The sequence below is a fragment of the Falco peregrinus genome, chromosome 6, assembly GCF_023634155.1.
Source record: "Falco peregrinus isolate bFalPer1 chromosome 6, bFalPer1.pri, whole genome shotgun sequence".
Classification (NCBI taxonomy): Eukaryota; Metazoa; Chordata; class Aves; order Falconiformes; family Falconidae; genus Falco; species Falco peregrinus.
In genome coordinates this window covers 77,334,724-77,353,515 of record NC_073726.1, presented here as the reverse complement: position 1 = coordinate 77,353,515, position 18,792 = coordinate 77,334,724, and the positions used below count along the sequence as shown (strand labels likewise).

The 18,792-nt window shown below is 37.6% G+C and overlaps 1 protein-coding gene across 5 annotated transcripts in view; it reads left to right on the top strand.

Annotated features, from left to right (window-relative positions):
* Positions 1 to 18,792, top strand: part of PACSIN2 (protein kinase C and casein kinase substrate in neurons 2) — a 64,225-nt gene that overhangs the window by 38,489 nt on the left and 6,944 nt on the right. For 3 of the 5 annotated variants that reach the window (XM_055807952.1, XM_055807953.1, XM_055807954.1), the window contains 7 exons: positions 7,671 to 7,827; positions 8,566 to 8,801; positions 9,545 to 9,700; positions 10,791 to 10,966; positions 15,326 to 15,446; positions 17,441 to 17,565; positions 18,234 to 18,350. In XM_055807952.1, the coding sequence (XP_055663927.1) occupies positions 7,671 to 7,827; positions 8,566 to 8,801; positions 9,545 to 9,700; positions 10,791 to 10,966; positions 15,326 to 15,446; positions 17,441 to 17,565; positions 18,234 to 18,350 (1,088 nt within the window). The remainder of the gene's footprint in view (positions 1 to 7,670; positions 7,828 to 8,565; positions 8,802 to 9,544; positions 9,701 to 10,790; positions 10,967 to 15,325; positions 15,447 to 17,440; positions 17,566 to 18,233; positions 18,351 to 18,792) is intronic. The other 2 variants (XM_055807955.1, XM_055807956.1) reach the window with 2 other exon arrangements.

Below are 18,792 nucleotides of genomic sequence, written 5' to 3'. Positions count from 1 at the left end.
GAATGCATTTAAACTTGGCCATGGCACAGAATAGACAGTCTGGCAGGGTGAGCTTTTGAGTTTGCTCCCTCACACTCCAAAATAGCTCAAATTTATTTACCTTTGGAGTGTGTGCAAAGCCCATCTTGTTCTTGAAAGACGTTTAGGAAAGAGTGAGGTGGCTGGGTGTGGGACCTATTTGAAGAACTTACTGTGAGAACTGGTTTTTTGCTCACTGCATGTTTTGGAAACTAAACCACTTTTATTTCTTGAATGTTGATGTTCTGTTGAGCTGATAAGAATTGTACTTAATAAAATGTTGATAAACCAGCTTCAAAGTTTTTGCTATTGCTGTTGACAGAAATTTCTTACGCTGTTGTCGTTAGGAAATAAAACACTTGCTTCTAGAGCCAGAAAACCAATTAAGAACCATTTGCTTTCTTTTGGAGTTGTCACAGCCTTTGCTAGGGTTCCTTTTTACAAAGATAATTACTAGCAGTTTGATCACATTTTAAAATGTGAATCTATAATGTATGCTTGCATGCCACTAAACTTACTGCTGTAACCTTGTCTGGCTGCATATGCTCAGACTGTCCATGGAGCAATTCAATGCAGGTTACTTCATCTATGAAGCTTTTTTTAATTAGGCTGCTGTTTCAGTACTGTTCATGGAAGCTTCCAGTTCTGGCATTGAGACTCAAACTCAGCACTTGAAATCCAATGTGAATAGTAATTTGTTTCCTTTAAAAACTAGTAAATTTTTTTATTACTACATAGGTTTTGTTATCAGGTTCAGATCTGTGGTTGGGAAATAGTTGTATTGTTGAAAGAGAACTGGAGAAGTCACTGTTTGGGTTTGTATTCTTGGTGTTGGCTTTCTGTAGATCTATCAGTCAAAAAATGTGGATAGGATAAGGCTTAGGCATAGGTAGTATCTTGTATCAGAACAGCTGGTAAAACTGAAAAAATAAAGCTTTCAGAAATACACGTCTTTCTTAGGCATGAAATAGAAATAGCAGCAGCTTTCACAATTAAATTGAGGAATTTTTTCCATGTTTAGTTAACCCAAACTACTACTAAAAGTTTTTTGTCTTCTAGCAGGGTGATAAATCCTTTTCGGGAGAAAACCGTAATAATTTTCCTCTGATTTGTCTAGGTGTTTACCAAACAAAAGCACTTTAGGAAACAGAGAATTTGATACATGTTTTCATGTAAGCTTGCTTAGAAAGCAAGAAATTGTAAAATCATAAGAAATTCTGAGCAATTTTCATAACGGCGGAGAATTTCATGAAAGTTTAAGTCATATTAGTGCCTCAGTTTGCTTAAGAAATGGAAGCTTCTTTTTCTTTCTTCTTTTTTCTAACAAACCTCAGTGTATCTTCATGTATCTGGTTAAGCTCATGGCACTCTCTTGGTGCAGAAATTTTTTGCAGCCAAGCAATCTTGTTGATATGTTCCAAGAGGGAATTCTTTCATCTGTGTTACTTAGCTGACAACGGTGGCATGCTTTGGGTAATCAAAAGGTTATTGCTGATAGCCTGGAGCAGGATGGCAGTAACTTTTCCAAGGGAAAGTGGTAAATTTGGAACCTGATATGCAATTTGAAACCCTTTGTATTTCTTTCTGATCTGTCATATGGACATCATTCATGCCATTTTCTTGCATCCAGAAATAGACTGTGGCAATGTTGGTTGGTTCAGACATTCTACTGCTTTAGTAGAACATAAGAAATGGACAACCTTATTGACCTTGCTCTGCTGGAAGTAGTTTTGAAATGCACTTTCATTTCAAAATGATGTTTCATTTTGAATCTATTGATTCAAATTTGATTGAAAAATCAAAATTATTCAAAATGATGATTAAAAAAATGAAATAATTCAGTATATTAATTGTAAATTGAAGGCCAGTTTTATGATGCATTTTGTTAATTAAGCTCTGGCCTTACGCTTGCTAATCACTGTTGTGGTCATATGGAAAGAAAAATGCCTTGAGCAAGCTGAGGCCAATGTTGTTGTTCACTTAGATACCTGTGAAGGTAAGAAAGGTGATGAGTAAGCGTTCCTAGAGATCAAAGTAGAAGTGTATGCATATCTTGCAAGGTAAGACATCAAAAGGAACAGCTACCCTGCCTGTGGAAGCACTTATTAATGAGCCATAGGTCCCTCACAGGCTGTGCACCACTTATTGCCTAGTTGTGCGTCCTTACGCTTGCTTATTTTCTGCTAGCATCAGTACTGTGATGCCCTCTCCATTTACTGTAGGGGTGTTTAACTGCCCTGTGAAAACACCTACTGATCCAAACAAAAATAGTCAACCTGAACAGCTGCTAAACCAGCAACTGGTATTCACTCTATGAACTCAGGCTTGTGACAGATTCCTTTGGAAGATGGGACTTGGTGTGCATTTTAGGGAGATGAGCACATGGCTTTCATTACATTCTGAAGTATTTGCTGAGATACCCACCAGCAAGATAAGATTTTCAACTTACTCAGGCGAAGTCGGTCCCCTGTATAGTATGGGTGAATCAAATTTGGCCACCATATGCATTCCCATTCTCCACACCCCCCACCAAAAACAAACAACAAAAAAACAACCCAAAGCAAAGTCCAAACTCAACACTCTGGATAGCAGAGGCAGTTGATCTGGGATGTGCCTCCCATAAACAGCTTATAAGCTGTCTGCTCAGATGGCCTTGGTCCTGCCCGTTTGGTACTCTGAGGCCTGTGCTCCATGCCTGCTACTGTCAGCCAACATCTGTGACCTGTCTGTTGAGGGGGTGTGTGATGGATGCAGGGAATTCTAGAGGAAGAAACTCCCCAAACTCACTCTTGAATATTGAAAAGGTATTCCTGTGCTGAGGGATTTCAGTTACTTGCCAGTGAATGCTTTTTGCTTATGAAGTAGACTGCCCTGTTTTGCTTTTTCATTTTAGAAATATTTGGACTCTGCGGTAGTAGATTCCTGTCATATCTCCTATATGCTTTTTTTATTACTTTTTCTAACATTGAGCAACATAACATTCACAATTTATATTGCCAGATGTTTGTTAACTGGTATGTTTGGCTTTAGATTTTGTGGGTTTAAGAGCTTCCTCAGGATTTTTCTTGCAACCAGTGGTAAATTTATATGGGTAAACTTAGAAAGCTTACTCAGACCTAGTGCTCATAGGTCCTTGGACTGTGTATGTGCTAATTATGCAATAAGATAATTCTTTTTATTTTGAAAAAGAACCCACAGTATTATAGATGTTAATGCTGGTTGAAATGTTTGGAAACTTCCCGTTTGACGTAGCTGGAAAGAAGCTGTACTCATGGTTATATGGAATGCTGGAAATAGTAAGTGTGTCCGCATATTGGTCATCAGGATGCGTGCGTTTGACTGTGAGCCTTCAAAGCTCATTGTGTTTCCTGCCTATGACTATTTGTCCATTAAAAAAGCCTTGTTGTACCCTATGGTGACTGACTTTCTTTCAAATGGTTCCAGTTCATAAAAGCAGACTAGTTATGAATAAGCTAGGCAAGCTTGGAAAAAGACATAAAATCTTACTTCAGGCATTTGAAACTCCTGAAACATTTGTGATTATAGCAATTACCATGATACAGAATTAACTGACTGGAGTTTAGCAATAGCTGAATGTTTGCTGCCACCTGGGCTGCTGACAAATTAAAATACTCTTTATTTTTCATTCAGTGTACCAGAAAAAGTGTGTGTTAACTCTTTATCACCTTTTATCCTGCTCTATGGCTATGCTTAAAAAAAAACCCCAAAGGAGTGTATTAGTTAAGGTAAGGGAGCCTAGGTAATCTAAGACTCTCCCTTTGTGTTTAGTGCTGTGAAATTGTAAAACAACGAGGTTGTAAGCTCTTAAATATTCCCACTAAAGATCGTATCAGTGACAGTGCTTGGCAATGTTAGTACACTGGTGGTCACAAAGGAGAGATGGTGGGACTGCTCACTCTGCAACACTAAATGCCTCATCACAGTGTGCTTTTCTCTGGTTATTACAGATTTAGGGACTCTTAGATTTGACAGAGGATTTGAGGTGACATTTCTGTGTTTATGCATGAGAGGAAATACCCAAATGAGAAGGAATGTTTTCTTGGTTAAGGAAAATGGAGATCTGAAGGCATCTATAATGCCTGTAGGAGATAAACAGGGCAAAATAGGATCAGCTGAGGCTTATTAGTAGCAAAGCTTGGTATTATTTAGTGGACAAGGGAAAACTGGTGGTTAACTCAACTTGTGTGTGTGTGACAGAACTGTGAATCACAATTTTTGTAAGTTCACTGATCGCATCAAGAAAGTGACCATGTGGGTATTTTGAAGAAATGACCTCTTGGAGTTATTTCCTTTTAAAGTGTTTCTGGCAACTAAGGGTAAACAGCAACTGAATTTGTTATCAAGTCTTTTTAAATTTTTTTTTAATATATATTTAAATAATATTTTTAAATAAATGTCTTTTTCGGATGGGTGAAGTGTTGATGCTAAAATGAAAGCAGGTTAGAGCTTTTAAATATCTCTCATTCTTCTTGAAACTAAGTAAGTTTACAATCTCACAATTTACCTTCCTGAAGCAAATGTTTCACTTGTAGGAGAACGAAACTGGTAACTTCATGTCTTAGTTGGCTGCTGTCTGTTTAACAGGAACTAGCCCAATGCTTGGAATGGCCAGAAAGTTATTCTAACTAGTGAAGTCATGTGTTCCTGTCCTGAACAGTGCTCGTTCGGAAATCTGAAAATTGCAAGGTATTATGTAAACATGGCTGTGACTGAAACAAAGAAACACAGGGTTTTCTTAGTTTTTATTCTTTCTTGGCCAGTTGCTACAAACGAAAGAATTTGTCTTTTTTCGTTTTAGCTCAAACACTTCATGTGAAGGGGAAGAGGGATGCACTGCAGAACATTTGCAGTCTGCCTCAGGAGTTGGAGAGAATAGTCTTGAATAAAACAATGCATTAAGTAATTTTTTTTTCTTCTCCAGAATCAGGGTGTTCTTGCTATTTTTACAGCTTTTTAATTTATCTACAGTTACCCTAGTAGTTCCTTGGCTGCATAAAGACTAGAGTTCTCCCATTACTTCGGTGGTCTGAATACCCTGTGCTCTCGTACGTCTGAGCCTGCCTTTTACAGTGGCAGCTGCACGCTCCACTTCCCAAAAAAAATTGTCATTGCAGTGTCCATAACTTAAAATGCACTTTTTTAAAAAAAATAAACTACTAGATTTTTAAAATGTTAAGTGCCAGTTATGTGACTTGTGTTCTGTGTCACAAAACACAGAAAAATATGTGATTTCCAAAATTCTAGCATTCATCATAGGGCATGAAATTTGAATGTCTTAATATACTTCAAACTACTGTTTCATAAATCCAAGTGAACTTTTTTTCCTTGAAAATACTACTGTAAAAGACTTTCTTTGGAATACAAGGTTGTTACTTTCTAGTACAGTAGGCCTGATTTTTTTCTTTATGCTGGTTGTGAACTGTAATGCTAGTTTCTTCGGTCCTCTGGTGGAGAAGGAGGTGGTGTGGGTGAACGATGCGTTGCCTGCGCAGCTCCTTTGAGGTGGCTGTATGCAATAGTGGTCAGTGGGACAGTGTAGGTGAGCTGAATTCAGCCCTCTGAATGCCTGCCTGAGATTTGGCAACGGCTAGATGTTACCAGGAGGTTAGAATTTACTCAGACAACACAAAATGAAAGCATTAAAAATACCGTGAGGCAGCCAGCTCTCATTCAGTATTAGCATTTAAAATGCTAATTTAATAGTGAAAATTTATGAAAGGAAATGTTCATGCTAGAGAAATAAATCCTTGGGCACATAGCTGGAGACACAAATTGAAGCTAATAAAAGGCTGCAGTAGCTGTGCCAAGCTAGCATAACCTGTTTTAACGGTCTGCTTGGCTGTGAATCTACAGCTGGAGTAATTTTGAGCAGATGAATGATTTGCCCTTCCATTACAAAGGCTTTAGAAAGTATTTTTCAAGGTACTTAATTTACTTAATACTTTGATTACATAGGTATATTGTATTAGCGTACAGCCTTAGTTTGAAACTGCCTACTTCTCAGTTTCTATTTCTCCTGAAAATGAGAGGCTATTTTTCGTACTTTCTTGTTACTACATGAAATTTGCTTTGACACAAATGCATTCACTATCTTGATTTTTGGTGTCACCTTCCTTACAGTTCTGGTAGCTTCTTTTCTTCAGTTATATTGTGACGTGTTTAAAGGCAGGGATAGTGTGGACTGGCTTTTTTTACATGATTTAGACAAATCAGTGACTGCTAACTAACGCTTCTCTTAAATGCTACCTAAATTTCTTTGATCTGTTGAAATTGATCTAGTCCAAAACCATGCCCAAATAAATCCTTTGAGGTCACTGTCTAAAGGAATTACTTTTGTCCTGCCATTGACTTTTTCAATTCCCTGCCCCTCCAGCTTTGATGAGGACTCCTAACATATGTCTGCATTTATCAGCATAGTCACTTATTTTTCCAGCACTTACAGCAAAAATATATATATTTTTCCTCAAGCAGATGGCTTGCATGTACATCTGCTGACAAGATTCTGAATAAATGTGAACCTAAAAGTTGGATGGTTTGCCATCAAATGTAAAAATTACAAACATGCTTTAAGTATTTGAATGTTTAATCTACTGCCTTACTGCTAATCTTTATTTTCCAGTCAGGTGGTTAGGGCAGATAAGAAACTGACTGAGATATTTTATAGGCTGTGCAGCTTCTGTTAACCAAGTTCTTGTGTCTTGTTTAATGTTTACAAAATCCAACCTGAGTGACATTGAAATCAGTGGAAATATTACTCTACTAGCAGTATCAGGCACTTTTTTTTTTCCCCTTCAGTCATCTAGATTGGTGATTCCATGTGGGTATATACACAAAAATGCAAGGAGGGTGTTAATTATATAATGTGTTTTCATTATATAGTGTGCATTTTTCTCCATATCCTCATCCTTTTGTAGCTTGTACATTGAACAACTGTGTTTTGGGATTTTTTTTTCCTTTAGAATTCACAAGTTAATTCTAGGTATGGGAACTCCATGTCATTGCTGTCAGTATCTTCCCATATTAAATTCTACAGTATACTTTGGAAATAGTTGCTATGTAGTTTGTCAGCAGGGAAGCACAGCTGTAACAAAGGCCACATTCAGTCTCTGCTGTATATGTAGTGGTTGTGCTTTTTCCATGCTGCATTCTTAAACAAAAACTATTATTTATGCTTGAGAGAGATGTTGCAGTACTCCTTTGCATGTCTTTGCAGTTTTGTTAATCCTGAAAGATTAAACACAACACAAAACTAAGGCACCAGGTGCTTAATTATAAGCATGGAAGAGGGAAATACTGTATCTGTGTTAAATATCTTGATTATCTAAAACATTACCAAGCAATAATAATGCAGAACAGTTGTGATGACTGGCCATAATTATATTGCAGGACTAATAAGATATAACAGAGCTTTTAGAATGAATAACTTTTTTTACAGGAGAACTTGTGTCCTTTGTGGTGGTGTTGCAATTACTTTTTAAGATTAATTGAAAAATACCCTATGCTATAATTGATTAATTCCTGCTAGATTATCTTGCTTCTAGGTAACAGTACTTGTGTTAATTAAAGATTTATCTTGTTTTCTTGTTATCCTGCTTTCAAGCAGGAATTGTTAAGTATTTGTCTCTTTATAGGTTGGAAATTACAAGCGTACAGTAAAACGAATTGATGATGGTCACAGACTTTGCAATGATCTTATGAATTGTATTCATGAACGGGCACGAATAGAGAAGGTCTATGCTCAGCAGCTTACAGAATGGGCAAAAAGGTGGAAACAGCTTGTGGAAAAAGGTAATGCGTTCTGATTTTGAACTGTGAAAACTTACACAGATTTTTTTTTTTTTTCCATTTGAGAATCTGTTTTGGTAAGTACAAAGTAGAAATTTTGTACTTTTAGCCTATAATGGAGCCTTTGCCAAAGGCTTGGTAATGTAACAAATGATCAAGCTTTTCTTGATGAAAAATAAACAAAGCCCAGCTTGTTGCATACTGAAGCAGATGAATCTTGCCTGCAGTGCAGAGTGAGGTATCCAAATAGATGCAGTTCTAGAGAACTGGCCGTTTCTAGGTCATGAATGGTATAGAACACAGTTTGAAAAGTGCATCTGAATAATAAGGGGGCAGTGGTTGTGGGGGCAGACTAATAATAAGAGCTAGATACAGCTTGAATGGAAGGTTAATCTGATACCATTTTAATATATTCTAAAATAGTTTGTCCTTTCCTGTTTATCCGTGCTTCAGAAAGTATGTTGAGAAATTGAAGGCAGTTCAAGGAAGAGCTAATAGATGGAATACTGAGAATCGTGGTACAGGGAAAGAGGGGCCAGGTTAAATGAATATTATTTCTTCTGGTGTAAAAAGTTTGTAATATTCTAAATTTGTCTGAAAAGAAACTGTTCCCTTTTCTAGGTTTGCATCAATATTGCTGTTTACAAGTGAATATAAGTCAATAGCTTCAGGTAGTTTCTTGGGAATATAAGTTCCATGTGGGTGATGGTTACTGAGAATGACACTTTCTGTTGTGTTTAGGCCCACAGTATGGAACAGTAGAAAGGGCTTGGTGTGCTTTTATGTCAGAAGCTGAAAAAGTGAGTGAACTACATCTAGAAGTAAAAGGTTCACTGATGAATGAAGACTTTGAAAAAATCAAGAACTGGCAGAAGGAAGCCTTTCATAAGCAAATGATGGGAGGATTTAAGGAAACCAAAGAAGCAGAAGATGGATTTAGGAAAGCTCAGAAACCCTGGGCAAAAAAGCTGAAAGAGGTACAGCAGTAGATTATGTATTAGATACCCTGTGTTACAATATATTAATGTCTCAAATCTCTATAAGGGAGTAAACTCCCTATTCTCTCTGCTGGACCCTCCTTTCTCAAAAAGATCTCTTGCTTTCTGTCCTCTTCTGAAAATAAGTATTTTTCTCTTGGTCTCTCCTAATCTTGGTGACTTTAGTGAAAGTCTGGAAAAAGTGGAATTTAAGCTATCATTTTAACGGTATCTGATTTCATGCATTTGAAAGTTACGAATTACTCAAAGAAATGAGCAGGAGAAAAGTGTGTGAGTTTTTTTCCCTGTCATATAACATTACTCTTCAATAACAGGTTTGTAGAAGAAGGGGAGCAGGAGAACATGGGCATGAGGAAAAAATGTTCTGTTGGGGACTTCCTGTAAACCTTTTCTTGAGTCTGTTCCACACTGCTTTAAGCTGTATGAGTGACATTTCTTGTATGGTGAGAGAATGCTGATTCACAAGCACTACAATAATTCTCATATGTTGATTCTTCTGTATTCATTCCTTGGCCTAAATCAGAAAGAGAAAAAAACCCCAAAACAACAACAAACCCAAAACCCCCAAAAAACCAAAACCAAACCAAAAAAGTAAAAAAAGGAAGAACATGCTGAAACAAAAACTGACACTTTCTTCATTGCAACATGATTATAAGGCTGAAAAATTTAATTGATGGCTGTATAAACCGTCCCAGACGCAAATATTCAAATCTACTTTGTAGGTGGAAGCTGCAAAGAAAGCATACCATGCAGCCTGCAAGGAGGAGAAACTGGCTATATCCAGAGAAACAAACAGCAAAGCTGATCCAGCACTAAATCCTGAACAACTTAAGAAATTACAAGACAAAGTGGAGAGAAGCAAACAAGATGTACTGAAGGTATACCATATGCTAACATACTGTTTGTACACAGTCTTTTTGACTTGTAGCTTGTGCATGTTTAAGCCTTTTTTTTTCTTCCCGAATGTGCCACGGACTGCAGTGCAGCTCACTTTCAGTTACAGTTCTATACCAAAATCCAAAATCTAGAGTTTTCTTCATATGTACTGCCAAGTACTACTTCTGTGAAGAGTGAATAACCTATTACCTCTAATTTACGTAAGTACTTTCAGCAGGGGACAAAGCAGAATTGGTGAACTTCTAAGAGTTCTTCTCATTTAGTAGTGAAGGTTGAATTATTTCACTTGAAAGGCTGTGAAGACAGATGTTTAAAACTTGCTGACAACAGCTAAATTTGTAGTCATTCTTGACTGCAGAATACTTTTTTTTTTTTAAGCAAGCTGATCATAATCTATTTAAATAAAAGTAAATACACTTGAAAATGCTATTCTGTTGCCCAGTTGGGTTTATCTCTTAAGTGGGCTGCTAAAAGGGGCTCTTCTTGTGTGACTTTCTTCAAAGCCATCTTTTCCCTTTAAGAATGCTGTTCTGTGGTCTGGGAGGCGGATGTTACATTGGGTGGGATCTTTTAATTCCTGTCTGTGGACTTCTTCTGTAAATTATTGTAGAGTCTGAGGTTCTATGTATTAAGTGAGGTCACAGCATATGCAATTTGTGTTCACAGGGTTGTATACAATGTTTGGTTTTTTGGTTATAAGTCACAGTGCGCTGTGTAAATTACTGAAGGAGAAAAAAGACACCCCTTCACAATTATTTGAAAATCTTTAAATAAGAGATCTGTAACTTGAAAGGCTGCCTGCTCTGATTTACTCTGTGGCTCCTTTGGTTTTTATCTTTCATATTACGCTAACATTTGTCAAACCAGAGAAGAGGCTTAGAGCTTAATTGTCACTGTTCTGCAGTTTTGTTAGGTAACTTTCATTGCGACCTAACGTAGAAACAGCGGTCATGAAAAGATAATGCAATTTGGGACCTTCTGGTCTAAACCTTGGCCATTACTCCATTGATAAATCTGTTAAATAGGGTAGTAATAAAATATATTGCTAATGGTTTGTTTTTCCACCGCCAGACAAAAGAAAAGTATGAAAAATCACTGAAAGAATTAGATAATGCCACTCCTCAGTATATGGAAAACATGGAGCAGGTATTTGAACAGTGTCAGCAGTTTGAAGAAAAACGCTTACGTTTCTTTCGAGAAGTGTTACTGGAAGTTCAAAAACACCTTGACTTGTCTAATGTTGCAAGGTAAAACTGTGTAAGACTTCAAAATCAATGCTTAATACTTTCCAGTGAAAAGCTACCCATACTTCAAGTAGATCAGAGTTTGCAATCTGATTTGTTTCTAATGTATTGCTTCAATTTGTTGAAAGTGTAAGTGGAAGAGATTAATTCTTTGTTTTTTCTAAGATCAGATCAGCATTTTTATCCCTAATATTTGCTAGTTTTATTTAACAGCGTTAAATGAACCAAACCCCCCCTCATTCTTGTCTTTTTACAATCAATTGTGTGTCAGTTAGAAAGTATTCAGAGCTTAGAAACAAAAAATGCTTGGATCAAAGATTGGGAAAGGAGGGTTTTAGTGTATTACGTGTCTTGTTTATTGGAGGACAAACTAGAATTTATTAGTGTAAGACAGTATGAACTTTGTAGTGTAAACACATTTATTGTTAAAATATTAGAGCTCAGTCTAAAGGAATTCATTACCTTAACTATGGGATGAATGTTAAAGATCCATTGGTTGACCATTGCTGAACTCTTGTCCATCTTAATTTCAAAGACTGTTCTTTATACTGTGGTATGTATAAAGCATGTCTTGTACTTTGTTCTTTCTGCCTTGACCCTCCTCACTACATTCCGAGAAATCTAAACTTCTGCTACGGCACTCAAATCAGAGCTCATGCAGCTTACTTTTGTGAAGGGGGGTGGAGTGGGTGGGGGTGGGGGGGCGGGGCGGGGAGATTTTCTCCACCCCTAGTGTTTGATCTGTCTGTCAGCGCCCCAGGAAAGCAGGGACCCTTGTGTCTGGCCAGTCTGTCAGCGTCCCATTGCAGGGACACTTCACTGAACAGTCCGGCTGGACTGGAGGGCGATTTGACTGACTTGTTCAGGGAAATGTGCCAGCAGCATAAAGGGGACCCCTCAAGTGGGTCTGCCCACTTTATTCTAATATGTTACCTGCTGCCAGTGACTACTGGCATCCGCAAAGGATTAACACTAACGGTTTATGGAATAAGGCTCTTTATTTATATAAAATTATGACAAATTGAGGTTTGTGGTTGCTGGTGATAGAGACAGTCTGCAAATACAAGCGTGAAGTGATACACAACAAAAGTATAATCACTAATAACAGCTAGCATGAGTTATTTATTTGGCACGCATAAGATAAAGTTCTTACCCGATAGGCGTCCCTGTTGGGGAGAAGACACGTTCAGCCCATTGACTGATCCCAGAAGTTTCGATGGAGTCTTCCCTAACTTCTCCCCTCATCTGCCCACCCTTTATACTTCATAGTATACTGCATATTCATTTATCATATGCAGATTGGTTACTAGTTTCTTGCTTCTAATGCAAATTAGTGCATATCCTCAGATAGCACTACTGAAGTTCTATACTAACTACACATTCTCCTCAAGCGGGGTTTTCCCCTCTGTCAGGAGTTGGGGGGCTATTTGAGTCAGAGGTCATGATCTCCCACTACCACAATTACTTGTTGTATTTTCAACTAATACTCTGTTGATGTCAGTGGATTGCAACATCTTATCATCCTGTTTCCTCTCATAGCTAGAATTTCCTCACTTGAAGGCTTCTTTTTGTGTAACTCAAATAATGGTGTTTCTTTCACTGTTTGTTGTTTCTCGTCTTCCCCAAGGCTGACTCCCTTGATTAGAAGTCCCTTCGTTCATAACTTAGAGAGTGGGTCAGCTCAGCCTAGCTTTGTGAACATTAGATTGGAGTTGGGTAAATCTGGGAGTTCAGATGACAATTCCCCCAACCCTCACCCGTCTGGACTGACTTACAGTCCATTTCCATCACATGTAGGTGGAGCTTGAGTGACTCTAGGCATACCCGTTGTTGTTACTGCTCAGTGTCACATGCCCAGTCAGGTGTAGCAGCACCGTGGAGGCAGGTAACTTTGAGGTGGAGGTGTGCGTTAGTAGTGCAGTGAGAGTATTTCATCTGAGGAAAGTCATTTGGCCACAAGGGTTGGCACAGCCACGGACATCTCAGAGATTCTTCATGTGACAACTGTCATGCGGCTTATCAGCTGTGTGGTGCCATCAAGTTCCTGTTCTTGCAGGGAGCAGACAGAGCCTGGCCGCGGTGTCCCCGCTCCGTTCCACCTCGTCACTCCTGTCAGCACGTGCTGAGCCGGCAGGTTGTGCTTCTTAGGGAGCAGTGGCGATGTAGATTGCATGCATGCCCGCCATCCTGAAAGGGATAGCTGTTTTACTCTAAAAAGCTTTCTGCAATACTACACGTTCATTGGGTCCCAATTTTCTCTAATTTCTGACCTCAAGGTGATGCTCCCACAGACTGTATGGCATGTCATCAATTACTACAGGCCATTTTGATACAAAGTTACTTTGGTATGTCAGCAGGACAGTGGTTATGTTTTTGTTTTCTTTGGCATTTGAGCAGACAGACACTGGAATACTTGCAGCAAATGCTGTAACACTAGTGGAATTTTACATCCCACTTATAACGGCAGAGTTTCATATAGGCTCTGGTTGGCATTCTAATTAAAAGGACCAAGTGGGCTCCTAGCTGGTTTCTCATTTCTGTTCCTTCTTCTGCTAGTGATAAAACTCTTATGGTGGTCTAACCAGTGGAGTTAAGGAGCTGATCAAGGTAACCTGGGGCAGAAAGAATCTAGTTTAGTTTTAACCCTGATCAGTGTTCCCATTTGACCTGCTATACAGTCACATGAATGTTAGTGCTGGCGTAAGTGAAGTGGGTGACATAGGGGCAAGAACAAATACAGAGCAAGCAGTAGGTAAGGGCAAGATCACTTATTTTAGCATCACTACCACTTCAGGTTGCTTCAAAGTTCTTACGGAACTGCTGTGGAGGATAGGTTCTTTTTACTCTCAGAGTAGATAGAGAGGATTGCTGCCCACCTGAATCCAACTTAAATCAGATTGAAAGAAACACAGAAGAGAAATAAATAAGAAATAGTTGACTTAAAAGACAAGGTTAGAGGAAGACTGCAGAAGATGACCAAGTGGAGGGCAATGATCTCCTTTTAAAATATTTGGAGGTTCAGGAGTGATGTCTTATGTAGTAAGTTAATAAGGTGCAAACAAGGAAAAGAACTACTAGGATGAAACCAGTGATAAAGCAACTGTAGCTGTTTATCTGTTCTATTACCTCTGCCTCTTTGAGTACACAGAGATAAAAAGTGTAGAATAAATCCCTAAAAGGAAGTGTGATTTCTAACTGAAGACTAATAATGCTGAAGAGCACAGTACAGAATGTATACCTGCCCTGTCGTCTACAGATGTAGACCTCCAGTTTATTGTTGATATAACTGATAGCTAGTGAGTCATTCAAAATTAATTATTCCCTTTCTCAAAATACATGCATTTCTATTGCTTAAATATATTCAAAGACTCACTGATGCAGGAAAAAACCCATACTGCATACATGTTAAGGCAGTCCAGTAATATATAGAAATTGAGAAATTTGTAAGTGTATTTTGAGAAAGTTTGACTCCTTGACAATGTAGCACTAATGAATTCTAAGTTTTGTGTGACTTGGTCTGGAAGGATTTTCCCGAATTCTCTCTAGCTTGAATAGAGACGAGCGGTTCTGTGTCTCTCACTTTAAGCCTTGTGGCTGTTGTGTTAAGACCTCTTTGTATTCAGAGTTCCATATTGCACTATAGAGGTTGGGGGTTTTTGTATGAAAGAATTATATTTGTTGTCAGTCTGTAGAGTGAATACATCAAGTGTACAGTCTAGGATCAGCGGATCAAAGTTGTATCTGCAACATGACATCTGTTCTGTAAAATACTTTATACTTACGAGAGATCAACTTTAACAAAAAACAATTAGACTAACGTATAAGTAAAAGTAGTGATGTTTTATAGGATTTGCTATTTTATAGAAATAATACAGTTAGTAAACCTGAAACAATAAAAGCAGTTAGCAGATATTATACCTGCGCAGGAAAATGTTTAACCCGTTTAATGCTGCTTCAGTTTTGAGATCTTTATTGCAGTAGCAATTTATAGTTCTCATTGGATTAAGACAGGAGTTTTTGCAGATTGCTGTGGTCAGATCACAAAAACAGTTTCTACCATCTTGTAGAAAAGCTTTTAAATTCAAGAAACTTCAAGATTGGCATTCAGTAATTTAAATACATTCATATGTAAATCCTACATTTAATGACAGCCAATTAAGTTACTTTACACAAGAGTCATAATTCTAATACCTGGTAAATAAAGGTGTTTTAAGAAGACTGTTTTGCTGCAAGTTTTTTTCAATTTTGTTGTGAACTTTAAAATACTCCTTTTTAATTTTTTTTTTTTTTTTTAAATCTGACTAGGGGATTTGTCATATTCCTAAATGTTATACTAAATTTTAAGACAAATTTGTTTTGCAGTTACAAAAATATCTACCGCGAACTGGAACAGAATATCAAAACAGCAGATGCTGTGGAAGACTTGCGGTGGTTTAGAGCTAATCAAGGTCCAGGGATGTCAATGAATTGGCCTCAGTTTGAGGTAAGGTCAGAGTACTTAAAACCCAGGCTTAGCTTGTCTATTTTTACTTCTTTGCTTTTTGTCATGCTCCTTTCTGGTGTAACTCTGAAATTCAAGCTTCTAGCAGTGAATTTTTTGTTTTTTACAAGCCATAGTAGTTTTCTTTTCTTGATTTCCGTTGGGCTCTCCACATCCCCCAACTTTTGGAGGTGATTATATCAGACACATATTTAAAGATAAGAGGGGTAAACCAGAAAAATATGTAGTGATATTTTTTTTTATTATTATTATTATTATTAAAATTAAGTCATTAGTAACCCATGGTTTAGTTGAGATACCTCTGACACCTGTATATGTTATCCCATATGTCTGTCTTCTCCCCTTTGGTGTTAGACTTCAATTTGAATCTCCTTGGTGTTAGCAGATAATTAGTGTAGGCAGCAAAGACTTAGAAAAACTTCTGCTAACATAGCCTGCAAGAAACAAATAACAAAATTGATCAGTGCAGATCATGCTACCAGAGTAGAAATAGCTGGAATTGAGGTGAGTTTGACCAGAATCATGGGTTTAGTTGAGATCATTTCTAGACATTGAATTAATGGAGTGGAAGCATCAACTCTGGAGTGTTCACTGTTCCCCTTATTAACCATAATGGAAAATATCACTCGTTTTTAAAATACTGAGTGACTTTAGAAGGTTTGAGGAAGAAAACTCGTAATAGTACTGCAGAATTTCTTTGCATGAAATGCTGAACTGCAGTTACATCTGTGTGGGGAAATTACTGTACTTTTTTGTAAAAGTTACGATTAACAGATTAAATACTATTATTACTATATTTCTAATTGATTTTTTCCTCATTTACATGCTACAAGGATGAGGTAAGTAAAAGAAAAAAAAAGTAGTGATCAAATGAATATGAAATCGCATTATAAACTGCAAATATGGTTAGGTCAGTGGTCCTTAAGCTATGGTAGCCCAGAAATCCAATACGTATTTGTACAAAGTTAAAATAATGAGATATCTCTGAAAAGTTGGCTAGAAATCACTTCTCTGACAGCCGTGCTACATGTATAAACCAGCGGTAATAGCAACTCAAAAAATCTTTGTATCCTGTTAAAGATACTTCTCTCTAATGCTATCTTTTGTATAGCAAACTATCTCCTGACTGGTTTTTTTACTTTTAAGGCTTCTGAGATGAAATATGTCTCAGCATATAGGATACCTGCTTGCATCCAGTTTGTTCTCTGTTGGTTCTTGCTTTAATGCAGTATGCAGCTTAGCCTGACTTGATAGGTAGAAATTGTGTTTAGGTATCATCATGCCTGTCCATCTGCCTTCTGAAACATCTGAATGGTTCCAAACATCAAGGAGCGGATACTTCACAAATGGCATCATGAGTCTCATCAACAGTTGTGTTATTTGACCCTGAACTTTTATGGATGGCTTTTAAAGACAATAAATTTCACTAAATTGAGAGTGAAGTACTGGAAGGGCTCAAATCTTAGGGACAGGAAAAATGATATACAATGAATTTAAAAATTGGCTTCTTCATAGGTCATTGTTGGAGCCCTTCATGAGAAGTAAGCCCTGTATTAGATTATAATACCTTTTTAAATTAAGTTTAAGGTTTACCTTTTTAAACCAGATGTCTTGGCATTATTTGAAACAGCGAAACCTCAGTAAAACTTCTAAAGAGCTGCACTGACCAGCTCCTTTAATTTCTCCAGTTGTCTGCCAGATGTCTGGTATTTTAAGTCTTTTCAAGGTGTTTTCAAGGTAAATGCGAAGCAGAGACGTACAGGTAACCTCTGGATTTTGCAAGTTGCACAAATATGTTTGCATTGCTAGGGTAGGAACTAGATGAGAACTATAACTGAAACAGAGTAACTTATCTTTTTAATAATTATTTGTGCTGTTGTATGTATAGATGCATGTTCCAGGCTGAGTCTGAAATTCAAATGTGGTAACTATTTGTTTAATTAAATTTGTCAATCATGTTTTGCATTCATTGATAGGAGTGGTCTGCAGATCTGAATCGCACTCTCAGTAGAAGAGAAAAAAAGAAGGCTTCTGATGGAGTGACTCTGACTGGTATTAATCAGACGGGAGATCAAGTTTCACAGCCTAACAAACATAGCAGGTATTTTTTTTTTTTCATGCCTAAAAAGACTAATTGGAAAGGATTGTTATCTTCAAGTGCACTAAGCTCCATGAGATCAAAAAGTCACTGTCCAATGAAATGTTAATTATCTGTGAGCATTTTTAGTGATGTGTTTCTGCAGCTCACGATATTTTGGGAATTATTCTCCATTTTACAGTTCTCTTTCCATTGGGAGTTAAAAGAAACTAAACTCCATGAGAAACTGAACTTCCTGTAGCTAATCTGGTAGCTAGTCTGTTGCTATCTTCCCGTCTCTGAAAATGACAATTATACTTCAAAATCTTAGCTTGCATAATCTTTAGTCACTTCAGAATCCTGGATGTGATTAATGCAAAACTGTTAACATCAGCTGCTTCAGAAAGGACTGAAACTGGCTAGAAAAATCGTTCTGCCTTTTACTGTAGCAGGCAGTAAGAAAAAGAAACTATGGCCCATGAAAGATGCTCTGATTCTGGAGGAACGTGAGACTTCCCAAACTTACTTGGGTCTTATGCTACACTTGATAGATGTTTGGGGTTTTGTTTGTTTGGGTTTTTTTTCTGGCTGGAGAAGGGGTCTGCTAAGAAACTGCTTGGTGGGACACCAATGACAGTGTTCCACTCTTAAACAGATAGGGTTGCCATAATGCTCTTTCTTTTCCGAATTAGCAGTCTTAGTGTCCAGAGTAACACAGTGCAGTCAGTACAATCAAGTTACAATCCCTTTGAAGATGAAGAAGATACTGGGAGTACTGTCAGTGAAAAGGAGGACAATAAGATCAAAAAGTTGGTGAAATGTTGTTTTTTGTTTTCACACTTGCACTTTCTCTATCTAGGGTTTTCTATTTTTGGTTTCTATAACGCGGTGCCGGTCAGTGCATGAAGTCCTTTTAAGCGGTTATGTAAGCGACACCGTAACCTAACTTCTCTTCCCTAACAGATGCCTTATCTGTTGCCTTGATGTTTGGTTTGAAACTACTGGGGTTACTGGCAGTTGCTAACGGAACTGCTGTGCTTTTTTCCTTCCTTTACCAGTCCTACAAAATGTTAAAACTGATGGGTTTTTCTAGTGAAACTGCTCCTGGAGCTTTACTGCTCTGTGTGTTTTTGCTGAATAAATCTGCCTTTACAATTGCTTTCTTTTTATTTAGGACTTTCTCAAACAGCTGCCTGTTACTTCAATATACACACTAAGGATGTCATACCACTCTCTTAAATGGCATGTGCA